Source organism: Ursus americanus, chromosome 8 (assembly GCF_024610735.1).
Source record: "Ursus americanus isolate L20-20 chromosome 8, mUrsAme1.1.p, whole genome shotgun sequence".
NCBI lineage: Eukaryota > Metazoa > Chordata > Mammalia > Carnivora > Ursidae > Ursus > Ursus americanus.
In genome coordinates this window covers 26,189,807-26,214,507 of record NC_142134.1, presented here as the reverse complement: position 1 = coordinate 26,214,507, position 24,701 = coordinate 26,189,807, and the positions used below count along the sequence as shown (strand labels likewise).

The following is a 24,701-nucleotide window of genomic DNA, read 5'->3' as shown; positions in this document are numbered from 1 at the left end:
AAAAGGCAGGTAGGTAAGTAGACAGAGAGTTGCTCACATTGGTTAGGAGACTTCTTTCTTAATTTTCCTTATTTGCACTTTCTAATTTTCTAGTAGCTTATTTTATTTGTTGCAACAATAAAAAGAAAAAGGAGTGTCTCCCCAATTAAAACACACACACACACACACACACACACACAATTTGGCCACCCAATTTCTAGATTTTTCATATCTTTTATCCAACACCTGTCACCCTCCTTTGACACTTAAAACAAACGAGAAACATATAATCATTTAGGACTTTCCAAGCACGTTGTTTGTATATTTATTCATCTTTGTAATCCTGGTAACTAACACAAAACACAATAGATATTCAACAAATGTCAAAAGAATGAACAAACCAATCTATGAAAGAACAAAACAACTCTCAGATTAAAAAATCCCAGTATCCGTTTCTAGTGGAAAATGTCAATCAATTTCTTTATTATTATAAAATAGGTTTAATTCATTTTTAAATTCCCGTAGGTGAGCTTTCTCCATGAGCAGGATCGGGAGGACTTAATTCTGGAGTTAATCTGTTCTAATGGTGGGAATTTTACAAACAACTCTAAATCTTATAGAGATTCAAGATCTGCAAACTGGGGATGACAATATCTCCTTCTCGAGGTTATTTTAAGAATAAAATTAAGTAACATAAGAAAAGGCACATGGCTTGGAACCTAGTATATAATTTTTAGCCTACTCAGGCTCCTTTCTACGATCACTTATAATTTAACCCATCATTCTAGACTTCCACCTAACAGAGGGAGCCCCGATTCCACTGAAACCCTGCCCGGGGCCTTCAAGCATTCTGGCAGGGTGGGGCCTGTGCCCAGACCCTCTTCCGCTAAGACTCACTCCACGTGCTGGCGTCTGCTGGTGAAAGGATGCCACTGGGGAGAGCCCTGGACAGGACCCCTAGGGAGGAGGCACGATCAGGCAAACCAAGCACCAAGCTCAAGGCACTGGGGTAGCATGCATTATTCTGCTCACCCACAAACTTCAGGTTATAGTCACAAGCTGGCGCCGTGAACCAAATCCAGCCTGAAGAACCATTTTCTTGATCTGCACGGTTTTAAAAAATTGAATCATGACAGCTCATATTACACCGGGGTTTTTCTGCTTCCACTGTAAAAGCAGAAGGTCTGGCAACACAGGTCTGACGCACCTTTCTGGCAACACCTGGGCACAGCTAAGCAGCAGGTGACCCCTTAATGCCACAGACCCCGACAGACTTGCAGTGCTCATCTGCTTAAACTGCCTAGACCCTGACAGGCACTTCAGTTTGTGATCTGTACGAAGCGACTCAGAAATCACAGAAATGCTCACAAAACCATTTACGCAATACTGAAGGCTGCTTCAAAGAGGAAAGACATTCTCGTTGCACCCATAATTCAATAAATATTTATTGAATACCATGACTCAAGGCACTGAAGGATCGGAGATAACAGATATCATCACTGACCTTAAGGAGCTTGCATTCTGGTAAGGAAGGTAGACACACAAATCTTTAAGGTGTAGTGTAGTTAGTAAGGACAACAGCAGAGGTGACACAGGATGGAGAATGAACTCTACGTAGCGCAGAGACTTGATAGGGAAGGGGAGGACTGTGGGAGTTTTTAATCAGGAAGAAATGACTTTTAAAACATCAATTAATAGCTTCTAGAAAATAAAAATTGTGTAAACAAGATAACATAATCATTGATGTTATTTGTTTCAGCAGTAGACAACATTTATATGATAGTAATCATGTAAATACTGATAATTTAAATTATTATATTAAAAATTGTCATAAAATCAGGGCCAGGAATTAGCCCACGAACACCATTTGGGGGAAGCTGGGGTGATTAATCAGTATCTTTGCTGTGCCGGTTCTTAAATATTTTGAGTATCACCTCTATAGTAATATACTGAAATTATGAGGGAAGAGAAACTCAATAGGTAAAATCTAAACTTGACAAGTCAACAAATAGCATTACAAGCAAGTTATTTAGCAAGATGGAGGTAAATACAGAAGAAACACTTAAAATAGTCAGAAGTGGTTGCTTCCAAAAGGTGTAGAGAAAGCAAGCCATGGTACCAAGATCTGCTATTTGTTGTTATAAACCTTTTAGTACTATTGGATTTTTAAAAACCTATGTATATTTTCTACTTTATTAAAAATAAAATTAGGACACCTGGGCGGCTCAGCTGATTAAGTGACTGCCTTCGGCTCAGGTCATGATCCTTGAGTCCTGGGATCAAGTCCCACTTCCGGCTCCCCGCTGGGTGGGGAGTCTACTTCTCCCTCTGAACCTATCCCTTTTTGTGGTCTCTCTCTCTCTCTCTCTCAAAAAAACAAATAAAACTTTAAAAAAAATAAAATTATTTTTTAAGAAAAGGATAAAGTTGTAATTAACCAAGGCATTCTAAACAAAAGGGACAGTTTGTAAAAGGACACAGTATAAGTAATACAACTTGTCTAGTTTGTCCAGAGGGTGGGTGGGGATTGTGATGGAGAGGAGGCTGGGGGGCAAGGATGTAACATATGACCATGTTAATTACTTTGGATTCTGTTAGGCACCTAATTTGGGGTCACTGAAAAGCTTTAAGTGAGAAACAACATAATCTTTTTATTTGTTGTGTGTTTGTTTGAAAAGGTTACTTGAACACCTGCATAGGTGATTCAGACACACCTAAACCAAGATGGTGGCACTGGGTATGAAGAAGAAGAAATGAATATGAGAGATATTCACAAAGTAAAATATAAGACTTGGTGGCTGCTGGGGTAGAGTGGGAAGTGAGAAAAAAGAAGTCTAGAATGACTCCAGAGTTTGTGGCTTGCGTGACTGGCTGGATTGAGGTACCAACCAGATATATGGGACACCAGAAGACAAACGTTAGGGAGAAACATCAGTGGCATGAGAAGTATGCAAATGATTGCAAATTACTCTTCAAAGATGTCCAACTACCAAAGGGAGGGGAAAGATTAGTGAATAGATAAAGAAAAAAGGGGAGCTGTTTTTGTTTTTGTTTTCATGTGAGAGAAAATTGACAAAGAAGCCAAAGGTATAGGAAAGAGGCAAAGGATGGGCTACCAGTAGACGCCGAAAAAGTTACAAAGTGTCGCCTAAAAGGCAGGGCCCCTTTGGCAATGTACCATACTTTGCAGTCAAAGCTAGCAATTTGGCAAATGCAACTTTGTTTTCAGTGAATGAAAGGTTTTTAGAAAATAAGAGCTTAAAGGTATTTTACATTCTATACATCTCACCTCATTGTTCAAGGAATCCAAGTTCTGGCTTAAAATGAATGCAAAACATCCAAAGGTTTCTCAACTTTCACACTATTGACATTGGGGCTGGATAATTCTGTGTTACAGGAGGCTATGTATTGTAGGACAATGATTAGCCCCGGCTTTTACCCTCCAAATGCTGGTAGCATCCTACCCCACCACTCCCCCTACTTCTGAATTGTCACAATCGAAAATATCTCCCACCATTGCTAAATATCCCTGAGAGGAAAATTGACCTGGTTGAGAACCATTGCAATTCTCTCCAACCTGTTTTAATATTTTTTGTCCAAAACATAGCTTTCATTTTGAAAATGTGTTTCATTTTAATATAAATCAGTCACACAGCCTCAAAGTCTCAAATTTCTTAAAAAATTTCTTTGGGAAAATTTCATTGTCTTGTGGAAGGATCATCGAACTCAGTCATTAATTCACTGTGAGACCTTGAGCTAATTAACAATCCATCCTGACCTTTTTCCTCATGAAAAATTAGAATCATAGGTTCCCTGCCCATCCCATAATCTGGTTCATGAAAATCAAATGAAATAATACAGTAAAAGAATTTATTTAAAAGAAGTTATTAAAATAATCATTATCTTTATCAGAGAAAGTATGGATGACACTTTAGAGAAAATGAAAGAAAATATGGTACTGAGATGTGGAAAACATAATAAGATTTTCATTCTGAAGAGTCACAAATTTTATTAAATTTCAGAATTATTAAGAACCTTAGAGGCATTAAAATAGCCTACCAACCAACTCTCAACTCCCCTGAAATCATCCTCTGTGAGAGTTCATCAAACCTGGCTTTAAAATTTCAGTATGGAGTCATCACTCTCTTCTAAGGTGTTCCATTTCGGTGAGACCTTCTACCCATTCTTTCAATTGCGGCCATTCATTCATTCAAAAGGATTATTAAGCATTTATTTCTAAAGCTCTATAAATACTTCTTTACATTAAGCTGGTTTTTGCCTTCCCATAATTTTACTCTGTTCATTGGAATCACCTGGAAGAAGTCTAATCTCTCTTTCCCATGACAGATTCTCATTTATTTGAAGCCAGCATCAAGTTTTCCTGAAAGGATTCCTCTTCTTTAGGCTGAACACCCTAGTTCCTTCAAACCACCTTTTACCTGCCATCATCAAGACCCTCATAATCCTTGCCATGGTCCCCTAAAGGTAAGGTCAAAACAAGGTGCCATTTCACATGCTCTGGCAAAGACAGAATAAAATGGGGCTCTCGTCCCCCACCTTGTGGGCGCCATAGTTCTGGTAACACAGCTCCATAGCACATCAGCCGTTTGGGCTGATTAAACACTGGGGTTTTAGTCAGTTTACCCTAAAAGGAAACTCCTGTATCTCTTGTACTCCTAAGAAGCAGTGTATTGATGAGTTTATTTGTTCTTTTTTGTTGTTGCTGTGCTTTGTTTCACATTTGTTTTTCACCTAAAAAAATGATTTTAGACACTTTAAATGTCCCTTTAAAAATGGTATTAGATTTCACCTATCCGTCAACTATTTCACAATCTTTTTGTTTTCTTATTCTTTCATTCAACCTACTTCACGCGACCTGCAGAATTTCTGAAAGATGCATTAAAGCAATAAAAACAAAATAAAACAAGATAACGTTAGATTAGTTGTGTTTGCTAAGTGATGGGAAATGGAGTCTCTATTTCTGGTGCCAGTTTTTAAATATCAACTGTACTCATAAAACTAGAGACAAAAAAGGAAAGAAACCCAATTCTCCTTTCCTGAGTCAAAGCTTCATTTATGAGATGCTCAAATTAAAAATTACAGGATTTATTAAAAGTATTATCCCTGTCAGCCAGCATGGAGAATGAGGTCATTGGGAACAACAGAAGCATTGAAAGAGACCCAGCCTGACAAGGAGCATGACCTGCTGTCTCACAGTGAGCTGCTAAATGCTGAGGTAAGTTCTACACCAGCTGGGTCAACTATTTAAAAAGATCAAATATGACCAACTTAAACACTTATGTATGCTGTATTTGCCTCATCTCTGAGCTGAATTTTCCATTTTTACAGCCAAGCGCATTTTATATTTTAAAAATAAATGTAACGTTATCCAAAAATAGCCATTTGTTTGTATTCTGATGACCTAGGACATCTTCTTCGATATCTTAACTTCTACTTGTATCTACCAAATGCAATGATTTCTTATGATATTGTATCAATCTCATTTTAGGATTTGAACCACACTCCATGTCCCACTAGAAAATCCAGCTATAAATCAAAGGAGAATTTATTAATCTACGAATATAAGCAGAAATTGGAAGAATATCTCATAGTCGAGTCCCTACAATTCTATTTGTATTAGAAGAAAGCAGTATAGGTTAGCGGGAAAAGGATACACTGGGAGTCAGAGGGCACCAGATTTGTATCCTGCTTGTACCTTCTACTCACGAGCTTTGTGATGATGATTAAGTCACTCAACATTGAAATTCAGGGTCCCCATCTGTAAACTGAGGCCCAACATAAGTCAGTTACATGGTAGAGATCAAGCTATGTGCTTTAAAAAAGAGAAAAAATAAATGATGAATTATTGACCTCGGTGATGCCTGGCACAGGGTAGGTACTCGACACCTTCGCAGCTATAAAAGACCTGAAATAAAAAAAAGGATGCTAGTGGGGCGCCTGGGTGGCACAGCGGTTAAGCGTCTGCCTTCGGCTCAGGGCGTGATCCCGGCGTTATGGGATCGAGCCCCACATCGGGCTCCTCCGCTGTGAGCCTGCTTCTTCCTCTCCCACTCCCCCTGCCTGTGTTCCCTCTCTAGTTGGCTGTCTCTATCTCTGTCAAATAAATTAATTTAAAAAATCTTAAAAAAAAAAAAAAAGGATGCTAGTTCCTCTGGCAAAACAGTAGATTATCATTTTCCTAAGTGGATATTGACAAATTTCTACATTTGTGCTGTGATTTGATCCATGTGTAAAATATGGCTATGAAATAAAGTACGAAAGATAAATACATACGCATACACATACCACATTCCTACAGTGTGCCTATGTGCATGCACTTTAGTGAAGCAAAATGGTTTGTTGGCTTCCCACGTGCTGTTTCTCTCCAGCACTTTTAAAAGACATTTGAAACTAACGCGCCTCCGTTGATGAAGAGAAATATGGTTCTTGTATGGTTCTTTGTATTCTCAGGACAGTTCTGCCAGTGACTCAGCGTACTGTGTATGCCTGACAGGGTTACTGATTCAGTGGGTTGGTTAAGTGATTCAATGATATAAACACAGTACATTAAGTCAGATCTTGGATGATGCTGTCTAACAACCAAGGGGATTATAAATTATATCTCTAATTTTAGAAAAATAAAGTTAATAAAGTTTTTAAAGTTTGAATCAACATTCAGAGTAAAAACTGTAAGGATCTGGGGGATTTTTTCATTGTATCTTCATTGTCTAAAAGAAAAACAGAATCCTGAGTATACGTACTATACAAGAGCATTTTCTAAGTCCGAAAAGAGATGATAGCTAACATGCAGTTGAAGGGGTGCCTGGGTGGCTTAGTCAGTTAAGCCTCTGGCTCTTGATTTCAGCCCAGGTCATGATCTCAGGGTCATAAGATCGAGCCCCCATTCAGCTCTGCACACAGTAGTTTGCCTAAGATTCTCTCTGTCTCGGGGCGCCTGGGCGGCTCAGTCATTAAGTGTCTGCCTTCGACTCAGGGTGTGATCCCGGCGTTCTGGGATTGAGCCCCACATAAGGCTCTTCCGCTGGGAGCCTGCTTCTTCCTCTCCCACTCCCCCTGCTTGTGTTCCCTCTCTCGCTGGCTGTCTCTGTCAAATAAATAAATAAAACCTTTAAAAAAAAAAAAAAAGATTCTCTCTGTCTCCCTCTGCCCCTCCCCCACTGTTTGTGTTCACTCTCTCCCGCTCTCATTCTCTCTCTCTCTAAAAAAAAAAAGAAAGAAAGAAAGAAAGAAAGAAAGAAAGAAAGAAAGAAAGAAAGAAAGAAAGAAAGAGAAAGGAAAAGAAAAAGAAAAAATAGTATACAGTTGAAAAAAATATTAGGGAATGGAATGATGTTTACCATTGTGGGCTTGTGGTTGATGGAGACAAAAACTAAAATAGGGGAAGTTTGACATTAGCATTCTCTTCCATCTATTTTGGTTAACTCCTTTCCCATCTTTTTTCATTATTGTTTTGCCCTCCTATAAACCAGTATCTTTGTACTGCCTTGACATTCCCCCAAATAGAAGACAACTTTTACATATAATTTCCTTTCCAAATGTGTTTGCTTTCAAAGCAGATGTGCAAGGAGAGAAATTACTTAACTCAAATACTCTAAACTCAAGTGTTTCAACCTGGGTCTTCTAGAAAGCAGAACCTGAGATATATATGAAGGGATTATCACTTTATTTGGAAGGTCCAAGCTCTGGGGTCACAAGAATGAGGGGAAAAAAGAGAAATGGAGCAAAGGAAAAGGCAAAGCAATGCAATGTGTGTACCCATCACGCAGATGCAGCTCCAAAGTGCACCACAAAGAGACACCAAACTTTGCTCAGACAACACATTTGCTCATACGTAAGCTATATAAAGCATTTAGAACCCCCCAAAAACCCCTCCATCTTTAAGTAGTTCATGGAAGAAAGAATGAAGGAGAAATATGTCTACCCCAATCACTTTCATCACCCATTTCCTGGACAAAATTCCAGTAATGGGTGCTAATGGCCTCAATCTCTGGCCCTTTGCTGAATGAGAGGCCAGAACTCATGCCCTGGACATGGTGTTAGCCAAGTCCAAAACAAGGGGCAACCCAGTATGGGTAGGGAGCTGAGCAGAGACAAAGGAAGCAGTCAAAGGGCTCTTCAGGGGGGCATATTGTTTGTGCCCTGGTCCAATGAGCATTTGAGGCATCAGGACATCTCATGGACAGCCAAGTTCTAAGACAAGGAGGCACTTTTCCAAGGTCTCTCAAATCATATCACCTGGAAAACTGCCTATACTATCAAACTCAAAGACAGGTTTCTGGATTTCCAAGGCTTGGAAGGGAAGTAGAGACAGGACAGAAAAAAATAAGGGGGTCTTCATAGTTTATGTTCTTTCAAAATCAGGAAAGTAACATAGGACCTCTTTCCTCTTCCCATGTAAAATTTTATCCCAAAAGGTAGAAACAGTATCTTGGTGTTTAAGAAAGGCTAAGAATGATGGTAACACTTTTTTAACTTATAAAAGTACTCCACAATCTTATATTTTTAAAGCCCAGAGAGGGAAGTAATTTAACCACCTGTCCTACATAAACTAACTCATATATCTGAAAACTGTCAACGCTACAATAATGCCTTTGCCAGTAAATCAACCTCTTTTTTCTCACCATGACCGTTATTAAATCTGTGACAACAATGACCATATTGAATGGGAACCCCATAATAACCTAGAGCCAGTTTCCTAGAAATCATCAGTTGTCAAAACTTGACTTTTTGATTCCCATTCGTTTATGATAAGACCATTCCAGACAGTCAGACATTATAATACTTTAAATGAAAAGCTCTGCGCTCACTGAATTTCCATAATAGTTCATAGAGAGGAGGCGAAAGGAGCCAAGCAAAAGAACAATTTGCTATCAGGGAGGATTATCCGATTGCAAAATGAAGAGAAAATGTGAAGTTGGCCTCTGGATTTAGTGATAACACAGTCTCTGACCCATGAGGAAACAGTCATCAAACTTTAATAATGGTAAGGGAAAGAACACAGAATTTAAGAGTAGATGCTTACCCAACCTGAAAAAGCCCCAGAATTTAGGCTTTTAAAATGAGCTAGGGAAAGCCAATCCAACTTAACATTAATCCATTATTATCTTTATCAACAAAACTATTTGCAGAGACCTGAAGTAGAAAGAAAGAAATATGTGGCAGTATATTTTAAGTGTCGGGTATATAGAAAATAGATTCTGTTGGAATCCCAAAAAGCAGCTATATGTTGAGCTGGAGAAACCATAGGGAAAAGTTTCACAGAGGTGGGAAATGAGACTGGATCAAAAGCAATGACATAGAAATGAGCCTAGTGTGTCTGGAAGATACTGAGTAAAGCCGTCCCGCCGAGTGAGGAATTATGCAGAGTATTAAGGACAAGGGCCTTCTTGATGTGTGTGGTGTGACTGTGAAGTCATTCAATTGATTTTCCTGTGTGACCTACGAAAATAAGACACACTGAGACATGGTCACACCACATATTTCCAGTTGAAACTCTGCAATGTCTGTTTGCCACATCCCAAAGACAGATTCCCAATAAAGAATCTGACTAGTCTAGAAAACCACTTAAGAAGTATTTAACAGTGGTGAATACTGTTGGGTAGAAATCACTAAGAGCGAAAAGGATGTGTTTCCTTTGTCATGCTTCTGCAAAGGCAAATGGGAATTGTAGCTTTTTTTTTATTTTAATGTTTTTTTAATATATTATGTTAGTCACCATACAGTACATCCCCAGTTTCCGATGTAAAGTTCGATGATTCATTAGTTGTGTATAACACCCAGTGCACAATGCAATATGTGCCCTCCTTATTACCCGTCACCAGTCCATCCCATTCCCCCACCCCCCTCCCCTCTGAAGCCCTCAGTTTGTTTCTCATAGTCCATAGTCTCTCATGCTTCATTCTCCCTTCTGATTACCCCCCGTTTCTTTATCCCTTTCTTCCCCTACCGATCTTCCTAGTTCTTATGTTCCATAGATATTATTCTTGGGTGTAGTTTCGTCTTGCATCTAAATCACACATTCAATCACTCATCTTACCCTCCATTTCAGGACAATTGTCATGTATCTAAAAGTGATTAGAGAATTTTCTCATAGAAGTTTTCTATCAAAGTATGGTAATGTTGGAAATGTATCTCCTGAAATAATCAATAATCACATTTGAAACTTTTGTCAATATCACTTATCAATTATAGTTACATCAGGGTTTTTTTCAATTTATAATCGAATCCCCACTGCTAAGTTATTATCCTAATACACGGTAAAATAGAAGGTCAAACCTGAGCCCGGGGCATGGGATTGATACCAAATCCCAAGATACCGTCTTATCACATCATGTGAGGAATACGGGATATCCACATGACATCATTGGTGATGCTAACTTCGATATCTCATTCATGAGAAGACAAGGTCACTGCGTACAGTTTAGGAAGGAAAAACTCAAATTACTTTTCAAAATTCTTCACCATTGGTTCACAAGATCTCAAGTTCCCTGCCTCATCTTTTCTTCCCACAGAGGTCAGCTGACAGTGTCTTCCAAACTCCAAAGCATTCCCAGACTGCAGTAATACCATGCTGTGTTTGTAGAGACACAAGAGCTCTTGCTGGTCATTCGGCACACCTTCTATCCAACTCAGGAACCACTTTACACAACTTCCGGAAGTGCCACCAGACCATAAACATGTCCAGGCATGGGAAGCTCACCACATCCCAAGCTGCTGATTCCATTTTTTCCAAAGCTCTAGTTGGGAGAAAATTAAGGTGAGAGCTGCCTTCTTGGAATTTGAGTTCATTAATGCACGTTGCGCCCTCTGAACTACACAGAGGAAACCCTTGTTGAGACAAATTTTCAATGCTTGGGAGTTGGCTCTCATAAACCAAAATTTTCTCTTCTCTACCCGCCACTCCAACTTCTATGCTCTCAGTCGTGTGTGTGTGTGTGTGTGTGTGTGTGTGTGTGTGTGTGTGTGTGTGTCTTCTTCAGTTACCAGAACCCCAGTGATCTCCTCACAGCTCACCCACCAGTGGTCTCTTCTTGGGCTTCAGCCTCCTCCCTCCGAAGTATTTGATATGGTTGCCCTTTCCCCAATCTTCCGTCTAAACTCCACCCCCATTCCCAGTTTCCCCACTTGTCCTTCCCTCTTCACTCAACTCTGCCAGCTCTTTTTCTGACTCCCACACCACATATATGGGTGCCACCAACACTCTACTCTCAGCCTTCTTTTTTTTTTCAAATGCTTTTATTGTGGTAAAACACACATGACACAAAATTTCTTATCTTAACCCTCTTGAAATGCACAGTTCAGCAGTATTAAGCACATTCATACTGTTATACAACCATCACCATCATCCATCTCTGGAACGCTTCGTCTCGTAAAACTGAAACGCTATACACACAAAGCAGTAACTCTCCATTCCCTCCTCTCCCAGCCCCTGCCAACCACCGTTCTGCTTTCTATCCCTATGGTTTTGCCTTGGTATTTTTTTTCATAATGCCATTCCATGTCACAAAACACCCATGGTCTCAGCATTTAAATAAATATTTACTTAGAATTTATCACTAGGCTCTGTGGTAGGTTCTGAAATTACAATCTGCTAAATGATTACTTTCTATTTTCAGCCCTATTTTCTGAGGTGTTTGTCCAAACTGGCTAGCCATTAGGACCTCCCATCGGGCCTTTTTGTACTAAACTTTTTATTGTGGTTTTTTGTGTGTGTGTTTCTTGTTTTTTTTTTAAAGATTTTATTTATTTATTTGACACAGAGAGAGACAGCCAGTGAGAGAGGGAACATGGGCAGGGGGAGTGGGAGAGGAAGAAGCAGGCTCCCAGTGGTGGGGCCTGATGTGGGGCTCGATCCCAGGACTCCGGGATCATGCCCTGAGCTGAAGGCAGACACTTAACGACTGAGCCACCCAGGCACCCCTAAACTTTTTATTTTTTAATAATTTTAGATTTATAGAACAGTTGCAAAATACAGAGCATTCCTGCACCCTCCTCACCCACTTTTCTTTCCTCTGATGTTGCCATCTTACATTACCGTGGCACAGTTACCAAAATGAAGACAACATTGGTACATTACTGTTGACTAAACTCAAGACTTCGTTTTAATTCCATCAATTTTCCATCAGTGTGCTTTATTTCTCTGAGTCAGGATTTCTAGTCTCTTCTGGTCTGTGATGGGTTCTCAGTCTTTCCGTGTTGGGGTTTTTTTTTTTTTGTTTTTTTCTTTTATGATTTCATTGACAAATTTGATGTGTACTGGTGAGGTATTTTGTAGAATGTCTTTCAGTTTTGGGTTTGTGTGACACTTTTATAATGATTGGACCGGGGTTACGAGTTTTAGGAGCAAACTCTACAGAAAAGAAGTATTCCCCTCATCACATTACATGAGGGGAGCATGATATCTACATGACATCATCGGGAATGTTGACCTCGGCCACTTAGTTAAGGTAGTGTGTGCCAGGTTTTCGCACTGTAAAGTTACCATTTTCTTTTTCCTGTTCATACTCTATTCTTTGGAAGCTGGCCTACACTTAAAAGGACCTCTTGCATGGGGAAGTAGCTACATATATTATTTGCAATTACTCTGTAAGGAAAATTTGTTTTTTCTCCTGAAAGATCTTTAAAAATTTCTATTCATGGGGACACCTCAACCAGACTTTAGCAGGTCTGGGGAGAGGCCTGATAATTTGTACTTTTTACATTTCTTGGGAGATCAATCAGATTTGGAGTCCACTGCTCTACTTTGAAGTCAACTTCCATATTTCCAAGTGCTCATAAGACATTTGAATGTCTCAAGAGCATTTTATATCCCCACCAAAAGAAAAAAGCAGCTTTCTTTCACATACGCACCATAAATTCTTTTTTTCTCTCAGGTTAGCCGTCTTGGAGACAGCTTTAATTCCTCTTTCCCCTTTCTTACCTACACATGACTTGTCTTTACATCCCATAAAATCTTAATTAGAAGTATTTATTGGATTTATTCCTTCCTCTCCTTGCCTGGTCCAGACTTTCTAGGCTACTTTTTAGCCTAGAACTTCAGCTTTCTCTTTATTTGCTCTCATTCACCCCTCCTCATCTGATCCATTCTGTACATAAAAACCAATCTTAAAACCACTGCATTCCCTGGGGCGCCTGGGTGGCTCAGTGGATTAAGCTTGATTTTGGCTCAGGTCATGATCTCAAGAGTTGTGAGATCGAGCCCCCTGTCAGGTTCTGTGCTGGGTGTGGAGACTCCTTAAGATTCTCTCTCCTTCTCCCTCTGCCCCTCCACCCTCCCACCCCCTGCTCTCTCTAAAAAAACAAACAAAACAAGCCATTTCGTTCCCTGTATTAATTCCCTATTGAAAATGCTACAATAGCTACCCATTATCCATTAATATTACACTCCCAAGAAGGAGGCCCTCTGACCTGAGTTAGGGACAAAATGACATCTTTAAGGTTAGAGAATGGCGCTGTCATAGAAAGGGGGTGGGGGCGAGAGTCACTGAGAAGAATAAAGTTCATTAAATTCATTCCCTTCTGTTTTTCTCTGTGGTCAGGAGTTAATTCTCTTGAATTGGTCCTCTTGGATTAGTCTCTTTCTCCAAATGCAATTGCTACTCGAAGATAGGCCTGGAGCCACCTCGTGATTAGGAGCCCCTCCAGCCTCGGAAAGCCTAGCAGGACACGGTTAGAGCCATGAAGCAAAGTACTCGGGTTAGCCTGTAATCTGGACTTAAGCAAGGGTGAGGCCGGCTCTTCACCAAGCCACGGGGCACGCAGTAAAATGGAATCTGGATATTTCCCCAGTATTCAAACAAGCTCCACAGGTGGGAGACCATATAACATTTTTCAAAGTCAAGTCTTAACCTATAACTAAATGCATGCATTTGTCTAAATTACAAAATGTCCTGGCTCTAATTCCGACGAAACCCTGTGAAGGTGGCAATGCGTCAAGAAATCAGGATCCTGACTAATGTTCTCATTCTGGAAACCAGGTCCTTAGCCAGTCAATACTTCCCTCGATACCACACAAAATTACCTCCTTGTTCTAGGCACGTGGGTCTGCTCACTCTCTGCTGCACATGCAAAGGGAAGGTCGTTACTGATTCGTCTGCCTTCTAATTTTTCTCCTATTGTTTCCTCCACCGCCCTCATGGAAAAACTAACTCAACTCCCTATTTCCTTGATGTGTTTGTTTGTTTGTTTGTTTTTCCCAATCACTCCAGCCCATAACAAACTCTCCTTCTGAGGTCATATTTAGTTTTTACTATGTAACTTGAACTGGGAGGTATTCAACTACTATACAATGTTTCATTTCTGATAAACATTTTTGCTCAATATAAGGCAAACTCTTTTTGAAAAGATGATGACATACTTAGACAATTCTCCTTAATGTTAAGCACAGTATTACCCACACTTTATAATAGTATCAGACACACTTTAAAATAGCAAACAATTTTAGATATGTCTTCCTTATTATTACGTGTTTTAGAAATAAAGACAACTTTCCAGCAGCCCAGCCCTGACACTATGCCATGGGCAAGCGCTTCTTGTGTTTGGATGCATTCGTGTTTTGCTGCTGGTGGTAACAGTCAATACCTAAATTTCATGAGCAAATCTCGTTCTATCACGTCGGCCTCCTCAGTAAAAGCCGGCACAGCTTTTACTAAGTGAAGAACTACCTAAAATAAGTCATTTTTTTGCAAATTCAGAGGCATTAAAGATGGAGTATAAAGAGTTATTGGGAAACTTGAGGGTTCTTTGTTTTTGATAATGGAAAGTAGGCTGTGTATGTGTTCGCGCATGTTTGGTGTATGCAAAGTAACGTTGTGATCTTTGTGACTGACTATGAGAAGCTACTGGTCTCGGAGGACTCCTGTGCTATGTGCACTCAGATTCGTTTATTGAACAAATGTTTATTGAGCACTTACTATGTACGAGCACTGTTCTAGGCCCTGGGAATATAGCTGTAAATAAATCAGACAAAAATCTCTGCCATCATGGAACTTACATTCTAATGGAACAGTTGAAGGCATTATTGAAAGCATGGTTACGATGGAGCAGATTCCTGCTTTTTTCCCTTTGCTTCCAGTGGTGAATCTTACAGCCATTTCCTTTGATCAAAGCACAAACACCAACACTCCAAGTGGAGTAAGGAACGCAATCATTCTCTTTCTCCTTTTCAGTCAATACCTACGAAATAATTTTAAATTATCTACATATTCACAAAGGTGGGAATATTAATAATATATTAAACACTTAGTAGCCAATTATTCTGCTAAAATCTTTTCCTGAATTATCTCATTTTATCCTCAAAACAATCCTATGTCCCCAGATGATAGGCATTATTATCACTGATACCATTGTTTAGATGAGACAATGCAGCACGAGGAGATTAAATAACTTTCTTGATGTTACAAGACAGTACTATGGAACAACAACATTTATGCATGGCTGTCTACTCCTTATAATCTGAAAAAAATGCTATTTTGTCATAAGAAAACTCTCCAAAACAATTTCTGTTTATTTTTCCATTTTTCTGGTTTTTAGAAACAAATTTTGACAGTGTGTCATTATTCATTTTTCCATAATGATAGTTTTATTTCTATTTAATTAAGATAATTATTTGTTTAATTCAAATAAGTTGATGAGATTGCCTAAAATATTAAAATTATCTCCTAAGTATTTTATTTTTCTCTGCTAGTGCAGGCTGACTTTTGTGTCTGGTCCAACCTTAAGATGTTGGGTTTTGCAGGCACTGCCAGGCAAGGGCTGTAGAGCTCTTCACTGCCTAAAACTAGGATCGAAATTGGCAGATGAAGAAGAATCTATAGAGACGTTTTTAGAAAGCAGATATGCATTTTGCTTTTGCAGGATTATTTTTTACATTTGTTCCTTTCTAACGAAACCAGTCAAATAGAACTCTTTTGAGAATTTTTATCTATTTCCTCTTTCATAGCTAGTGGGAGCAGGAATTCGAGAAATAAAGGCAAGAGAACGTTTTTCTATCAATTGATAGACCCTGGTTATATTAAGGAAGAACTCAGAATCAAAATATCCATGATTTTAAAAACACACTGATCATAATTAATGATTCCTTCTATTATATCTTATCTATTATAATAGCTCATGTTTATCCAGAACTTACTATGTTCCAGGCACATTTGAAGTGCTTTGTGCTATAACTAATCTAACCCATACGATAGCTTTTGTTCTATTACTACTGGCTTTTAAGGCTGAAGAAATTGAGGCCAAAGGGGTTGAAAAGATTTGCCCAAGATCGAGGAGTTAGTAAGTCATAGCACGAGGGCAGTCATGCCTAGACATAGCCTAGCTCAGAGCCCATGCTCTTGACCACAACATCATCTTGCCTCAGGATATGCTGGTTTTAGCCATTCTCGTCATAGGCCTGTGGGTCCTCTCAGGAACAGCACCCCACCAACGGTTCACTATTGGCTGGGATGGCCTGCACCTGGGATATACGTAGGCAGGTTTCCTGGCTGGGACAAAGAGCCAGGAATCCAAGAACCTGAGGCATATCCAGAGCTGGGGATGCCACAAATATACGGGCAGGCGTCAGGGAAAGCAAAGCTGGGTGGAAACAACTAGGATGAACTTCAGTGCTTTTTCAATAAGTCAGAAGAAGTGGGTCCCTCTTCCAGGCAATGGTGTATGCCATTGCACCGCACTTCAGTGACCCATCTTCCCTTGTCTACCTGGTTCAGCAACAAGAAGTTATCTACTATGATCCAGGCCCCATTACCTCATCTTCACAGTTCATGCTCATAAAGCCAGAACCTTAGACAAGTTACTCAATGCCTTTGAGTCCACACCCCCCTACATAACCGGGAATGATAATGATGTCTAGCGTGTGTGTTAGATGGATAGTGTCATATGGATACAATGGGTTATTAGGTTCTTAGAACAGTGCCTGGCATGCATACGACATAACTGCTCTCTTACTATTTTGGGTGTGAAGATCAAATGAGATAATGATATGAAAGTGCTTTCTCAATCGTAAAGGTCCCCCAAATGTAAAGGGTTATGTTGAGATCCCATAGCAAAGGTCAAGCAAGGATCTTCTTGTGTCATCAGCAACATCTTGAGTCAGTCACCTAGGAGATGGCACCAGCCAAGTGTCAGAAACTCAGAATGACATCTCAGTGGGAAGGTGGTCATGAAAAAGTCAAGTCTGCATCTCCTAACGGTGCCTCATTCAGCCCTGATGACAATTTCCTGACCTTCGGACTGGGCTTCCAGGAGTAAGAGGTGCAGGCAAGCTGTCCTCTCCTGCTCCAGAAAGGCCTGGACCATGTGACTCACCCTGAGGCAGGGGGACATGGGTCTGTGCACGTGCTTCAGTCTAACCATCAAGAAATCCAGACCACTGATGGCCATGAAATATTTACACATAATGTTAGATTAATAGGGATTCTTCAACGCTAACAAGTCGGACTGCAGTCAGCCTCCACAGCCAAACTGTCTCAACTTCTACAGGATCCACCACAGGGTTTTATTCCATTTAATACTAAATAGAAACCACAAACATAGCAACTCGGTTACTCCCAGCTAATGAAACATGCGTATATTAGAAAAAGTTATGATCATCATTAAGGGGGCACGTGGTATAATGAGCACTGGGTGTTATATGACTGATGAATCACTGCCCTCTACCTCTGAAACTAGTAATTCACTATATGTTAATTAATTGTATTTAAATTAAAAAATCAAAATCGAAAAAAGAATAGCTGAAAAAAAAAAAAGGAAAGTTATAATCAAACAAGACAGCAAATTACCTCCCACCTCATAGAATTCAAAGGGTTTTTAATGACCCCTTGGAGAATGCCCTGAATCCGGGGCCCTTCCTGCCACCCTTTATTTTTTATTTATGTTTTTTGCTGTGCAAGAGACTCATTTATTATTTTTTTCATTTTTTTCAATAATTTTTTATTAGGTTATGGTAGTCACCATCCAGTATGCCACCCTTGAAACACTTATTTTAAAAGCCCGTATTGTGACTGATGAGATCCGCCCTTGAAGCAAACACTGAGAGACACGGAGCAGTCTGAATCCCCGTACAGAACAGAAGAAACAGAAGGACGCTTACTACTTGCGAAACAAAAGCCTTTGGTGAAAGGGCCTCTAGCATTGCTGCAAGCAAGTCCCAAGTGAAAAACTATGAAGCAGCAGGTCTCTCCACATCTCCAATCGTGTGCATGTTTTGCCAACAAGAACTAGAGCTGTTTTCTTTACCAAATCTGCTGTTTTTTTAATGACTGGACATTGTCACGAACTTGCATTCATTCAGCCAATTAACTAATGTTTTAAGCTCCTATTACGTGCCAGGCACTCTTTATGCATCCCCCGTCCAAATAAAGTAAATAAAGCTAAATGAATGAAAAAACCCAAGACTTTGCAATGAGGGAAATGTTATATTAATAACATCGTATTATACTATCAATGCAGGCACTTTTTTTTATTAAAGATTTTTGTTTATTTATTTGACTGAGAGAGAGAGAGACAGAGGGAACATGAGCAGGGGGAGTGGGAGAGGGAGAGAGAAGCAGGCTCTCTGCTGAGCTGGGAGCCCGATGTGGGGCTCAACACGGGGCTCAAAATGGGGCTCAACAAGGAGCTCGATTCCAGGACCCTGGGATTGTGACCTGAGCCGAAGGCAGATGCTTAATGACTGAGCCACCCAGGCGCCCCAACTCAGGCACTTTTAAACAAAAAAGTCTGAACACAAACATTGTTATACTTCGGTTATACTTTCCATCACCATTTTGGAATCAGTGCCTCTACTCTACAGGTCAGGTAAATAACATACTACATATCCTCAAAAAAATGTAAAGAATATATAAAAGTACTTTGTGGCTATTGGAATTGACCTTGCTGATAATTAAGGTAGGTTATTGCCTAAGTGATCTGAATTAAGATTAAATACCCCCTCTCTCTCCAACCATCTAAAAAAAAATCTCATTTCTTTAAATTTTAACAATTAGAGATTCATTTAAGCAACCAAGATTCCTTCTTTAAGACACAAATACGCCTGGGAAAGCTAGCTGTTATTAGCATTACAAAGCATGCCCATTTTAATCAGATGGCTCTCCTCTTCCCTTTAACCGCGGTGCCCTCCTGACCCCGACCCCCTGGTCTACAGACTGTGGACCCAGGGTTCTGTCATGGCAACTTGGGAAGTGTATCAGGATCAGGGTCAGGGCACGCAGGCTGGATTCTGGCTTGTCTGGCCCCTCCTGGGGAGACGCTAATCTTAGTGGAGAGTTCACAAGCAAGGTCCATGGTTCAGAGAGCTGGTTCGAGGTACAGCGTGGTGCCTGTCCCTCTGACTGTTCCCCCGACTGATCTCCTCGTGACACTAGTGTCTATGTCCTGACATGAGCTGACTACAATAAAAGGGTGAGAAAAAACAAGATGAGGTTCTTGCACTGGGCTCTCTGAGGACTTGAGGAGTTCGGGGATCCTGGGGTGAGCAGTGTCTGCAGAGACCCTGGGACAGACATAGGGACTCTCTGTCCTCAGGACCTTTGACTTCAGCACAGACATGAGCAGACCAGAGCATCAGCAGGACACCTCCAGTTGGACATAACAAAGCATGCTTGCAAGTGGTGGGATCTTCCAGAATTATTTGGGAATTTCCACACAGCAACCGAGAATGGAGCAATAGCAAAAATCAATTTGTAACAGCTGTTTACATGCAAAACCTGGGATTTTGAAGAGGAAAAAAACACTCCTCGTGCTCTTCTAAGCCAGAAGTATAACTGCAGAGGCAAAGCTTAAAATCTCTCAGCATCTGGGGCTTCGGTTACTCCATGTGTACAATGGGACTGTCATGCTGCCGCCTACCCGCTTGGTGACTTGGAAGCTGGATGTCCACGTGAGTGCACTCGTAGTCTCAGGCGGAATTTAAACACCTCCCAAAGACCAACTCACAAATACTCATGTTTTTAATTTTAATGAGGAGGGGAACATATTTTTAATCTTAAAACTCACTCATTTTTTAAGAGGTAGCACTGTTTTTACCTTTTCCACGGGTTTTGACTTCCGTTTTAGTTTTATACAGCAATTGGATGAGAGGGAAAAATCAAAAAACAGAATCAAAAAAAGATAATCTGATTTCTTTGAGATAAAAAACTACGTTAAGCCAAGTTGTTGCCTCTTTTAAAAAAATATTTACTTATTTTATTTTACTTTATTTTATAGATTTTCTTTATTCATTTGAGAGAGAGAGAGAGCACCAGCAGAGGGGAGAGGCAGAGGGAGAAGGAGAAGCAGACTCCCCCCTGAGCAGGGAGCCCGATGCGGGGCTCAATCCCAGGACCCTGGGACCATGACCTGAGCTGAAGGCAGCCACTTAGCCGACTGAGCCACCCAGGCGCCCCTAAAGAGAGAGAGAGAGAGAGAGAGAGTGCAGGCAAGTGCACAGGAACTGGGGTAGGGGCAAAGGGAGTGGGAGAGAGAATCTCAAGCAGACTCCATGCTGAGCCTGGAACCGGAAGTGGGGCCTTGATCCCACAACCATGAGCTCATGACCTGAGCTGAAGTCAAGAGTTGGATGCCTATCCAGCCGAGCCACCCAGGGCCCCAAAGTTATGGCCTCTTTACCATATTTCTCAAAGAAATAAGCATCTATGGTTCTCTCTGTAATGACAAAGTTTGCATGAAACAAAGATCTCATTACAAAGTAAATGAGAGTTACATAGTGTTGTACAAAAATCTCTGTGACACTTCCCAGTGGCAATGTTAGTTACAGAGGAGTACAACGTCAAGTCGCTAACGACCTTAGGCTCCTCGAAAGCAGCTCCTTCGTTTTACAAATGAGAAAAACAATGTCCAGAAAGTTGTCACTTATAGACATCTTAGAGTCACAGAATGGCAGGGCTGGAAGCAGGCCTCATGTGTGCTCCATGCCTGTTCTCAAGGCACCTCCCCACCCCTGCACCCCTCCCCCTGTCACACACACACACACACACACACACACACACACACACACACATCAGTGCATCACACAGTGCATTGCTCACATTTTCTTCAAAAAGTAAATAACATTGAGTATGAGATTTAAATTAGGAATGGACTGAAAAGTCAAGCATGTGTGAGAGAAATAGACCCACTTTATGGGAACACTGATGCCAACTATTCACATCCTCTGGAATTTTGCCTGCAGTGGTGCTTTGAGGAGATCTGGAGACCCAATTCGGTTCCCTAAGCCGAACATTCAACAGGGCAGTTGAGCGATCAGGTTACCTCGAGTGTGTGACAGCACTGGATTAGAGTTTTGTTTTGTCTTTTCATTTCTGCCTTGTGACAAGTTTTGAGGAAAAAATAAAGCACTACATGATGGTAAAAGGGGAAGAATGTCTATCAACCTGGAATAGTCACCTCTACCATGAGACATCTGCCAGCACAGTGCCCTAATCTAGGCCTTACCGAGTTCTTAGGACCTGGATTACACCTGAGACAATCAGGTCCTCTGGCCCCCAGCTCCGTCCCCTTGGCCCACAGTGGCTCTATCATTGGCCTCCCCTGCCTATTTCACATGCTACCCAAGCATCAAGGCCCCCACGCAGGTCCCTCATGCAGCTTTCCCTGCTGCTTCGTTCCTCCCTGGCGAGCCAGCCCTTCTTTGGTTTTAGGGATGTTTCTCTTATTGTTTCTTATTGGTTAGTCTTACATTCCCAAATTCAGAATAACACCCTTCTTTTTTGAAGATTTTATTTATTTATTTGAGAGAGACAGAGAGAGAGAGCACGCAAGCGGAGGGGAGAGGCAGAAGCAGACTCTTCACTGAGCAGGGAGCCCAATACAGGGCTTCTTCCCAGGACACCCCCCCCCCCACCGCCCGAGATCATGACCTGAGCCGAAAGCAGACGCTTAACCAACTGAGCCACCCAGGCGTCCCTCAACATAACATCTTTAAGGCAGGACTCAAGTCTAGGAATCTCTTGAGCCCTCTTCCCACTGGCATCCCCATATAATCTAACATCTTGCTGACTCTAGCAGATTTTCAGACAATGCTTTGTTGGACCGTCCAGACAAGGTGGAGGAAGGAAACGCCTGCTTCATCCAAGGAATGCTACCCAAAGCAGCAGCCCTGTTTCCAGACCTAACTCTCTCTGCCCACTGATCATCTTCAGACGCCGTGCGATGCCACTACCACATTGTCACTCACTTCTTCCTCTGCTGGGTTTCTTAAATCAGTCCCTTCTCTCTAGTCACGGCCCTCAGTCAGATCCACTTTCGACAAGGTCATGACACATTTTCAGCCACCTCTCCTACTCCAGGGACCATAGCCAAATGAAAATGCCTGTGTAGATTCCACCTCTTTCCCCACCAGGTGAGAAGTCCAGTCTTCCCCAGGCTTGAAGGTAGAGGTGATATCAAGGAGACATTTAAGCTGTGGAGACTCCCCTCCTCCCACTTTAACCCCTCAAGCCCAGGTGTCCCTACCCTCAGCCGAGCTAAGACTACAAAATATTGCTGCCCCCTCCTTCTCCCTCCCTCAAAATGACCATGATGCAGAGGGGATGTCTTGATGTAGTAGGATTTTCCCACCTACATGCCTTGGTCCCTTCCCACATCCAGCTGCAAGAACTTTCCCCAGCACCTGCGTTCCAGCGCTCTCTGCCAACACTGCCTCCCAAGGAAGTGAGGAAGTGAGGAGAGCCTCTAGGGGACCCAGGCATCCTGCTCCTCCAGTCCCACCACTCCTCCCTCAGGCCGGGACCTCACCCAGTGCTCCTGAACTGAACAGTCCAAGTTTACTTTTTCTCAATGAAGAAAAGTTTTCCCTCTCCCATTTCATCTTAAAATAGGAAATAATAGGTTCCAAGTAAAACATCTCTGCATTGCTTAGTTAGTGCCCTCAGTAAAATATGTTATTTCCCTGTCCCTATCAGCAGCCGGGACTAAGGTCTCAAAAGTTGTCTTCTATTCTTCTCCAGCCCCTCCCCACGGCCCTGGTCAGGGCCGGGAATCTTAATCCATTCCCAGCCTCCAGGAATCACCCTCCTATCTCGCACACACACCCAGGGTGCACACACACCCCGCAAATTGCTCTCCACCGTACTCGGCACTCCCGGGCCTCATCCTAAGCCAGGGAGTTCCCTCTCTTCTGCCTGCCCCGAGCTGTCCTGCCCCGTCCAGACTCCCCGGCTCCTTCTTCGGTGGGCTCTCCTCCCACGCCCCTCACTCGCGGACACCTGCGCCAGCAGTCGGGCCGCGGGATCCCTTCCGCCCTCAGGCAGCCCCAACAGGTGCAGCCCTAGGCGCCAAGTGCCGAAACCTTAACCTCGCGCTCGCCCAAGGATCAGAGAGCTCCGCCCGGGCCCTGCCAGCCCCAGCGCGCCCTGGGGTCCGGATGCCCGCGCGGATCGGGGTTCGCCCTCCCTGCCACTCCAGCGCAGACTTTCCTCCTGGGGCTCCAGTGCCCGGCGCGCCACTTACCCAGGGCGAGGGCCAGGAGCAGTGGCAGGGAGCTGACGCCGCTGCCCGGGGCGGCCCGGTCCATCAACCCCACGCTGCGGGGCCGGGCAGCCCCTGGACGAGTCTCCCGCCTCCTCCTGTGCCCCTTCCCGGGCCACGGGCGCCCGAGGGCGGGCCTGGAAACTACTCTCCCGGGCCAGCCGGAAACGAAAGTACTTCTCAGGCTGGCACCCAGGCCTCTGGGCAGGCAAACACCCGGGGCGGGCGGGCGGCCGGCTCCGGGAGTGTGGCCGGGAGGAGGGAGCCTCCTATTTATCCTCGCTCTTTCTGCACACACCCCACCGGCGAGGCGCGGGACTCCGGCGTGGTGGCCTCCACGCTGTTCCACCCAAATCGCCCCACACCCACACCCACACTCAAGGACATATTCGGGCTGCCCTCGGGCCAGCTCACCCACTCCCCCTGCTGGGTCGCACCTGACTCCGCTTCCCTCCCCTTTGGGGAGTAAGCCAGGTAGGTGGGGAGCGGAGGGAATGCCCGTGGATGCCCGCGGATGCCCGCGGAGGGGTGGTTCGGGGGCTGGGCCTGCGGGCAGTACTTCGAGAAGCGGGCCCTAAGCTCCTCTGAGCTCCTGCAACGCAGGGAGGGAGCACCAGAGCCCCACGCGTGCCCTAAAATCTAGCTTCCCTCATTCCAACCCAACTGTTGATGTCTCCGAGGGACTAGAGCCAACATTCAGTGTGGTTAACCTTAGGCATTTGACAATTTTCAAGCCTTTCTTTTGCATTTATAATTTGTTGAATATCTGGGAGTTTCCCTTGCCAAGAGCTACAGTTGGAAATTTCATTTGTTTTCTTATGTATCCATTTACTCCTTGATTCATTGCATTCTCCTTCATTTCAAAAATTCACGTACTGCGTTGGATCTATAAAAATAAGAAGAATGCTTTTTGCCTGTGGCTTGCCAAGCACTGTCTCTACTTCATCAGCCTTCCTCTTTATGGAGAGGTGGGATCCGATGGTTCTGTACCAAGCATTTTCTGGAAAACAAAGGCACCCTCACAGCTTCCAAAGACGAGAAGCAACATCCAATGTTACCTTATGTGATTAATATATTTGCCTCCAAAATAACTAAAGGGTACAGCGGTCTTCATGCTGGTCTCTATTCCTCTTGCAAGATCACTGTGTAACCACAGGGTCCCCTCAGTGCAGAGTTGTATTTCTGTAGTGTCCAAAAGTCCAATAAACATTCCTTAGCCTATGAAATGTAGTTCAGAT

General features: G+C 42.5%; 1 protein-coding gene across 1 annotated transcript in view; it reads right to left on the bottom strand.

The window, feature by feature from the left end:
* Positions 1–23,872, bottom strand: part of BTC (betacellulin) — a 45,975-nt gene extending 22,103 nt beyond the window's left edge. Inside the window, exon 1 of the mRNA XM_045789610.2 lies at positions 23,446–23,872. Within this exon, the coding sequence (XP_045645566.2) occupies positions 23,446–23,509 (64 nt within the window). The 5' untranslated portion in view covers positions 23,510–23,872. The remainder of the gene's footprint in view (positions 1–23,445) is intronic.
* Positions 23,873–24,701: the final 829 nt, after the last annotated feature.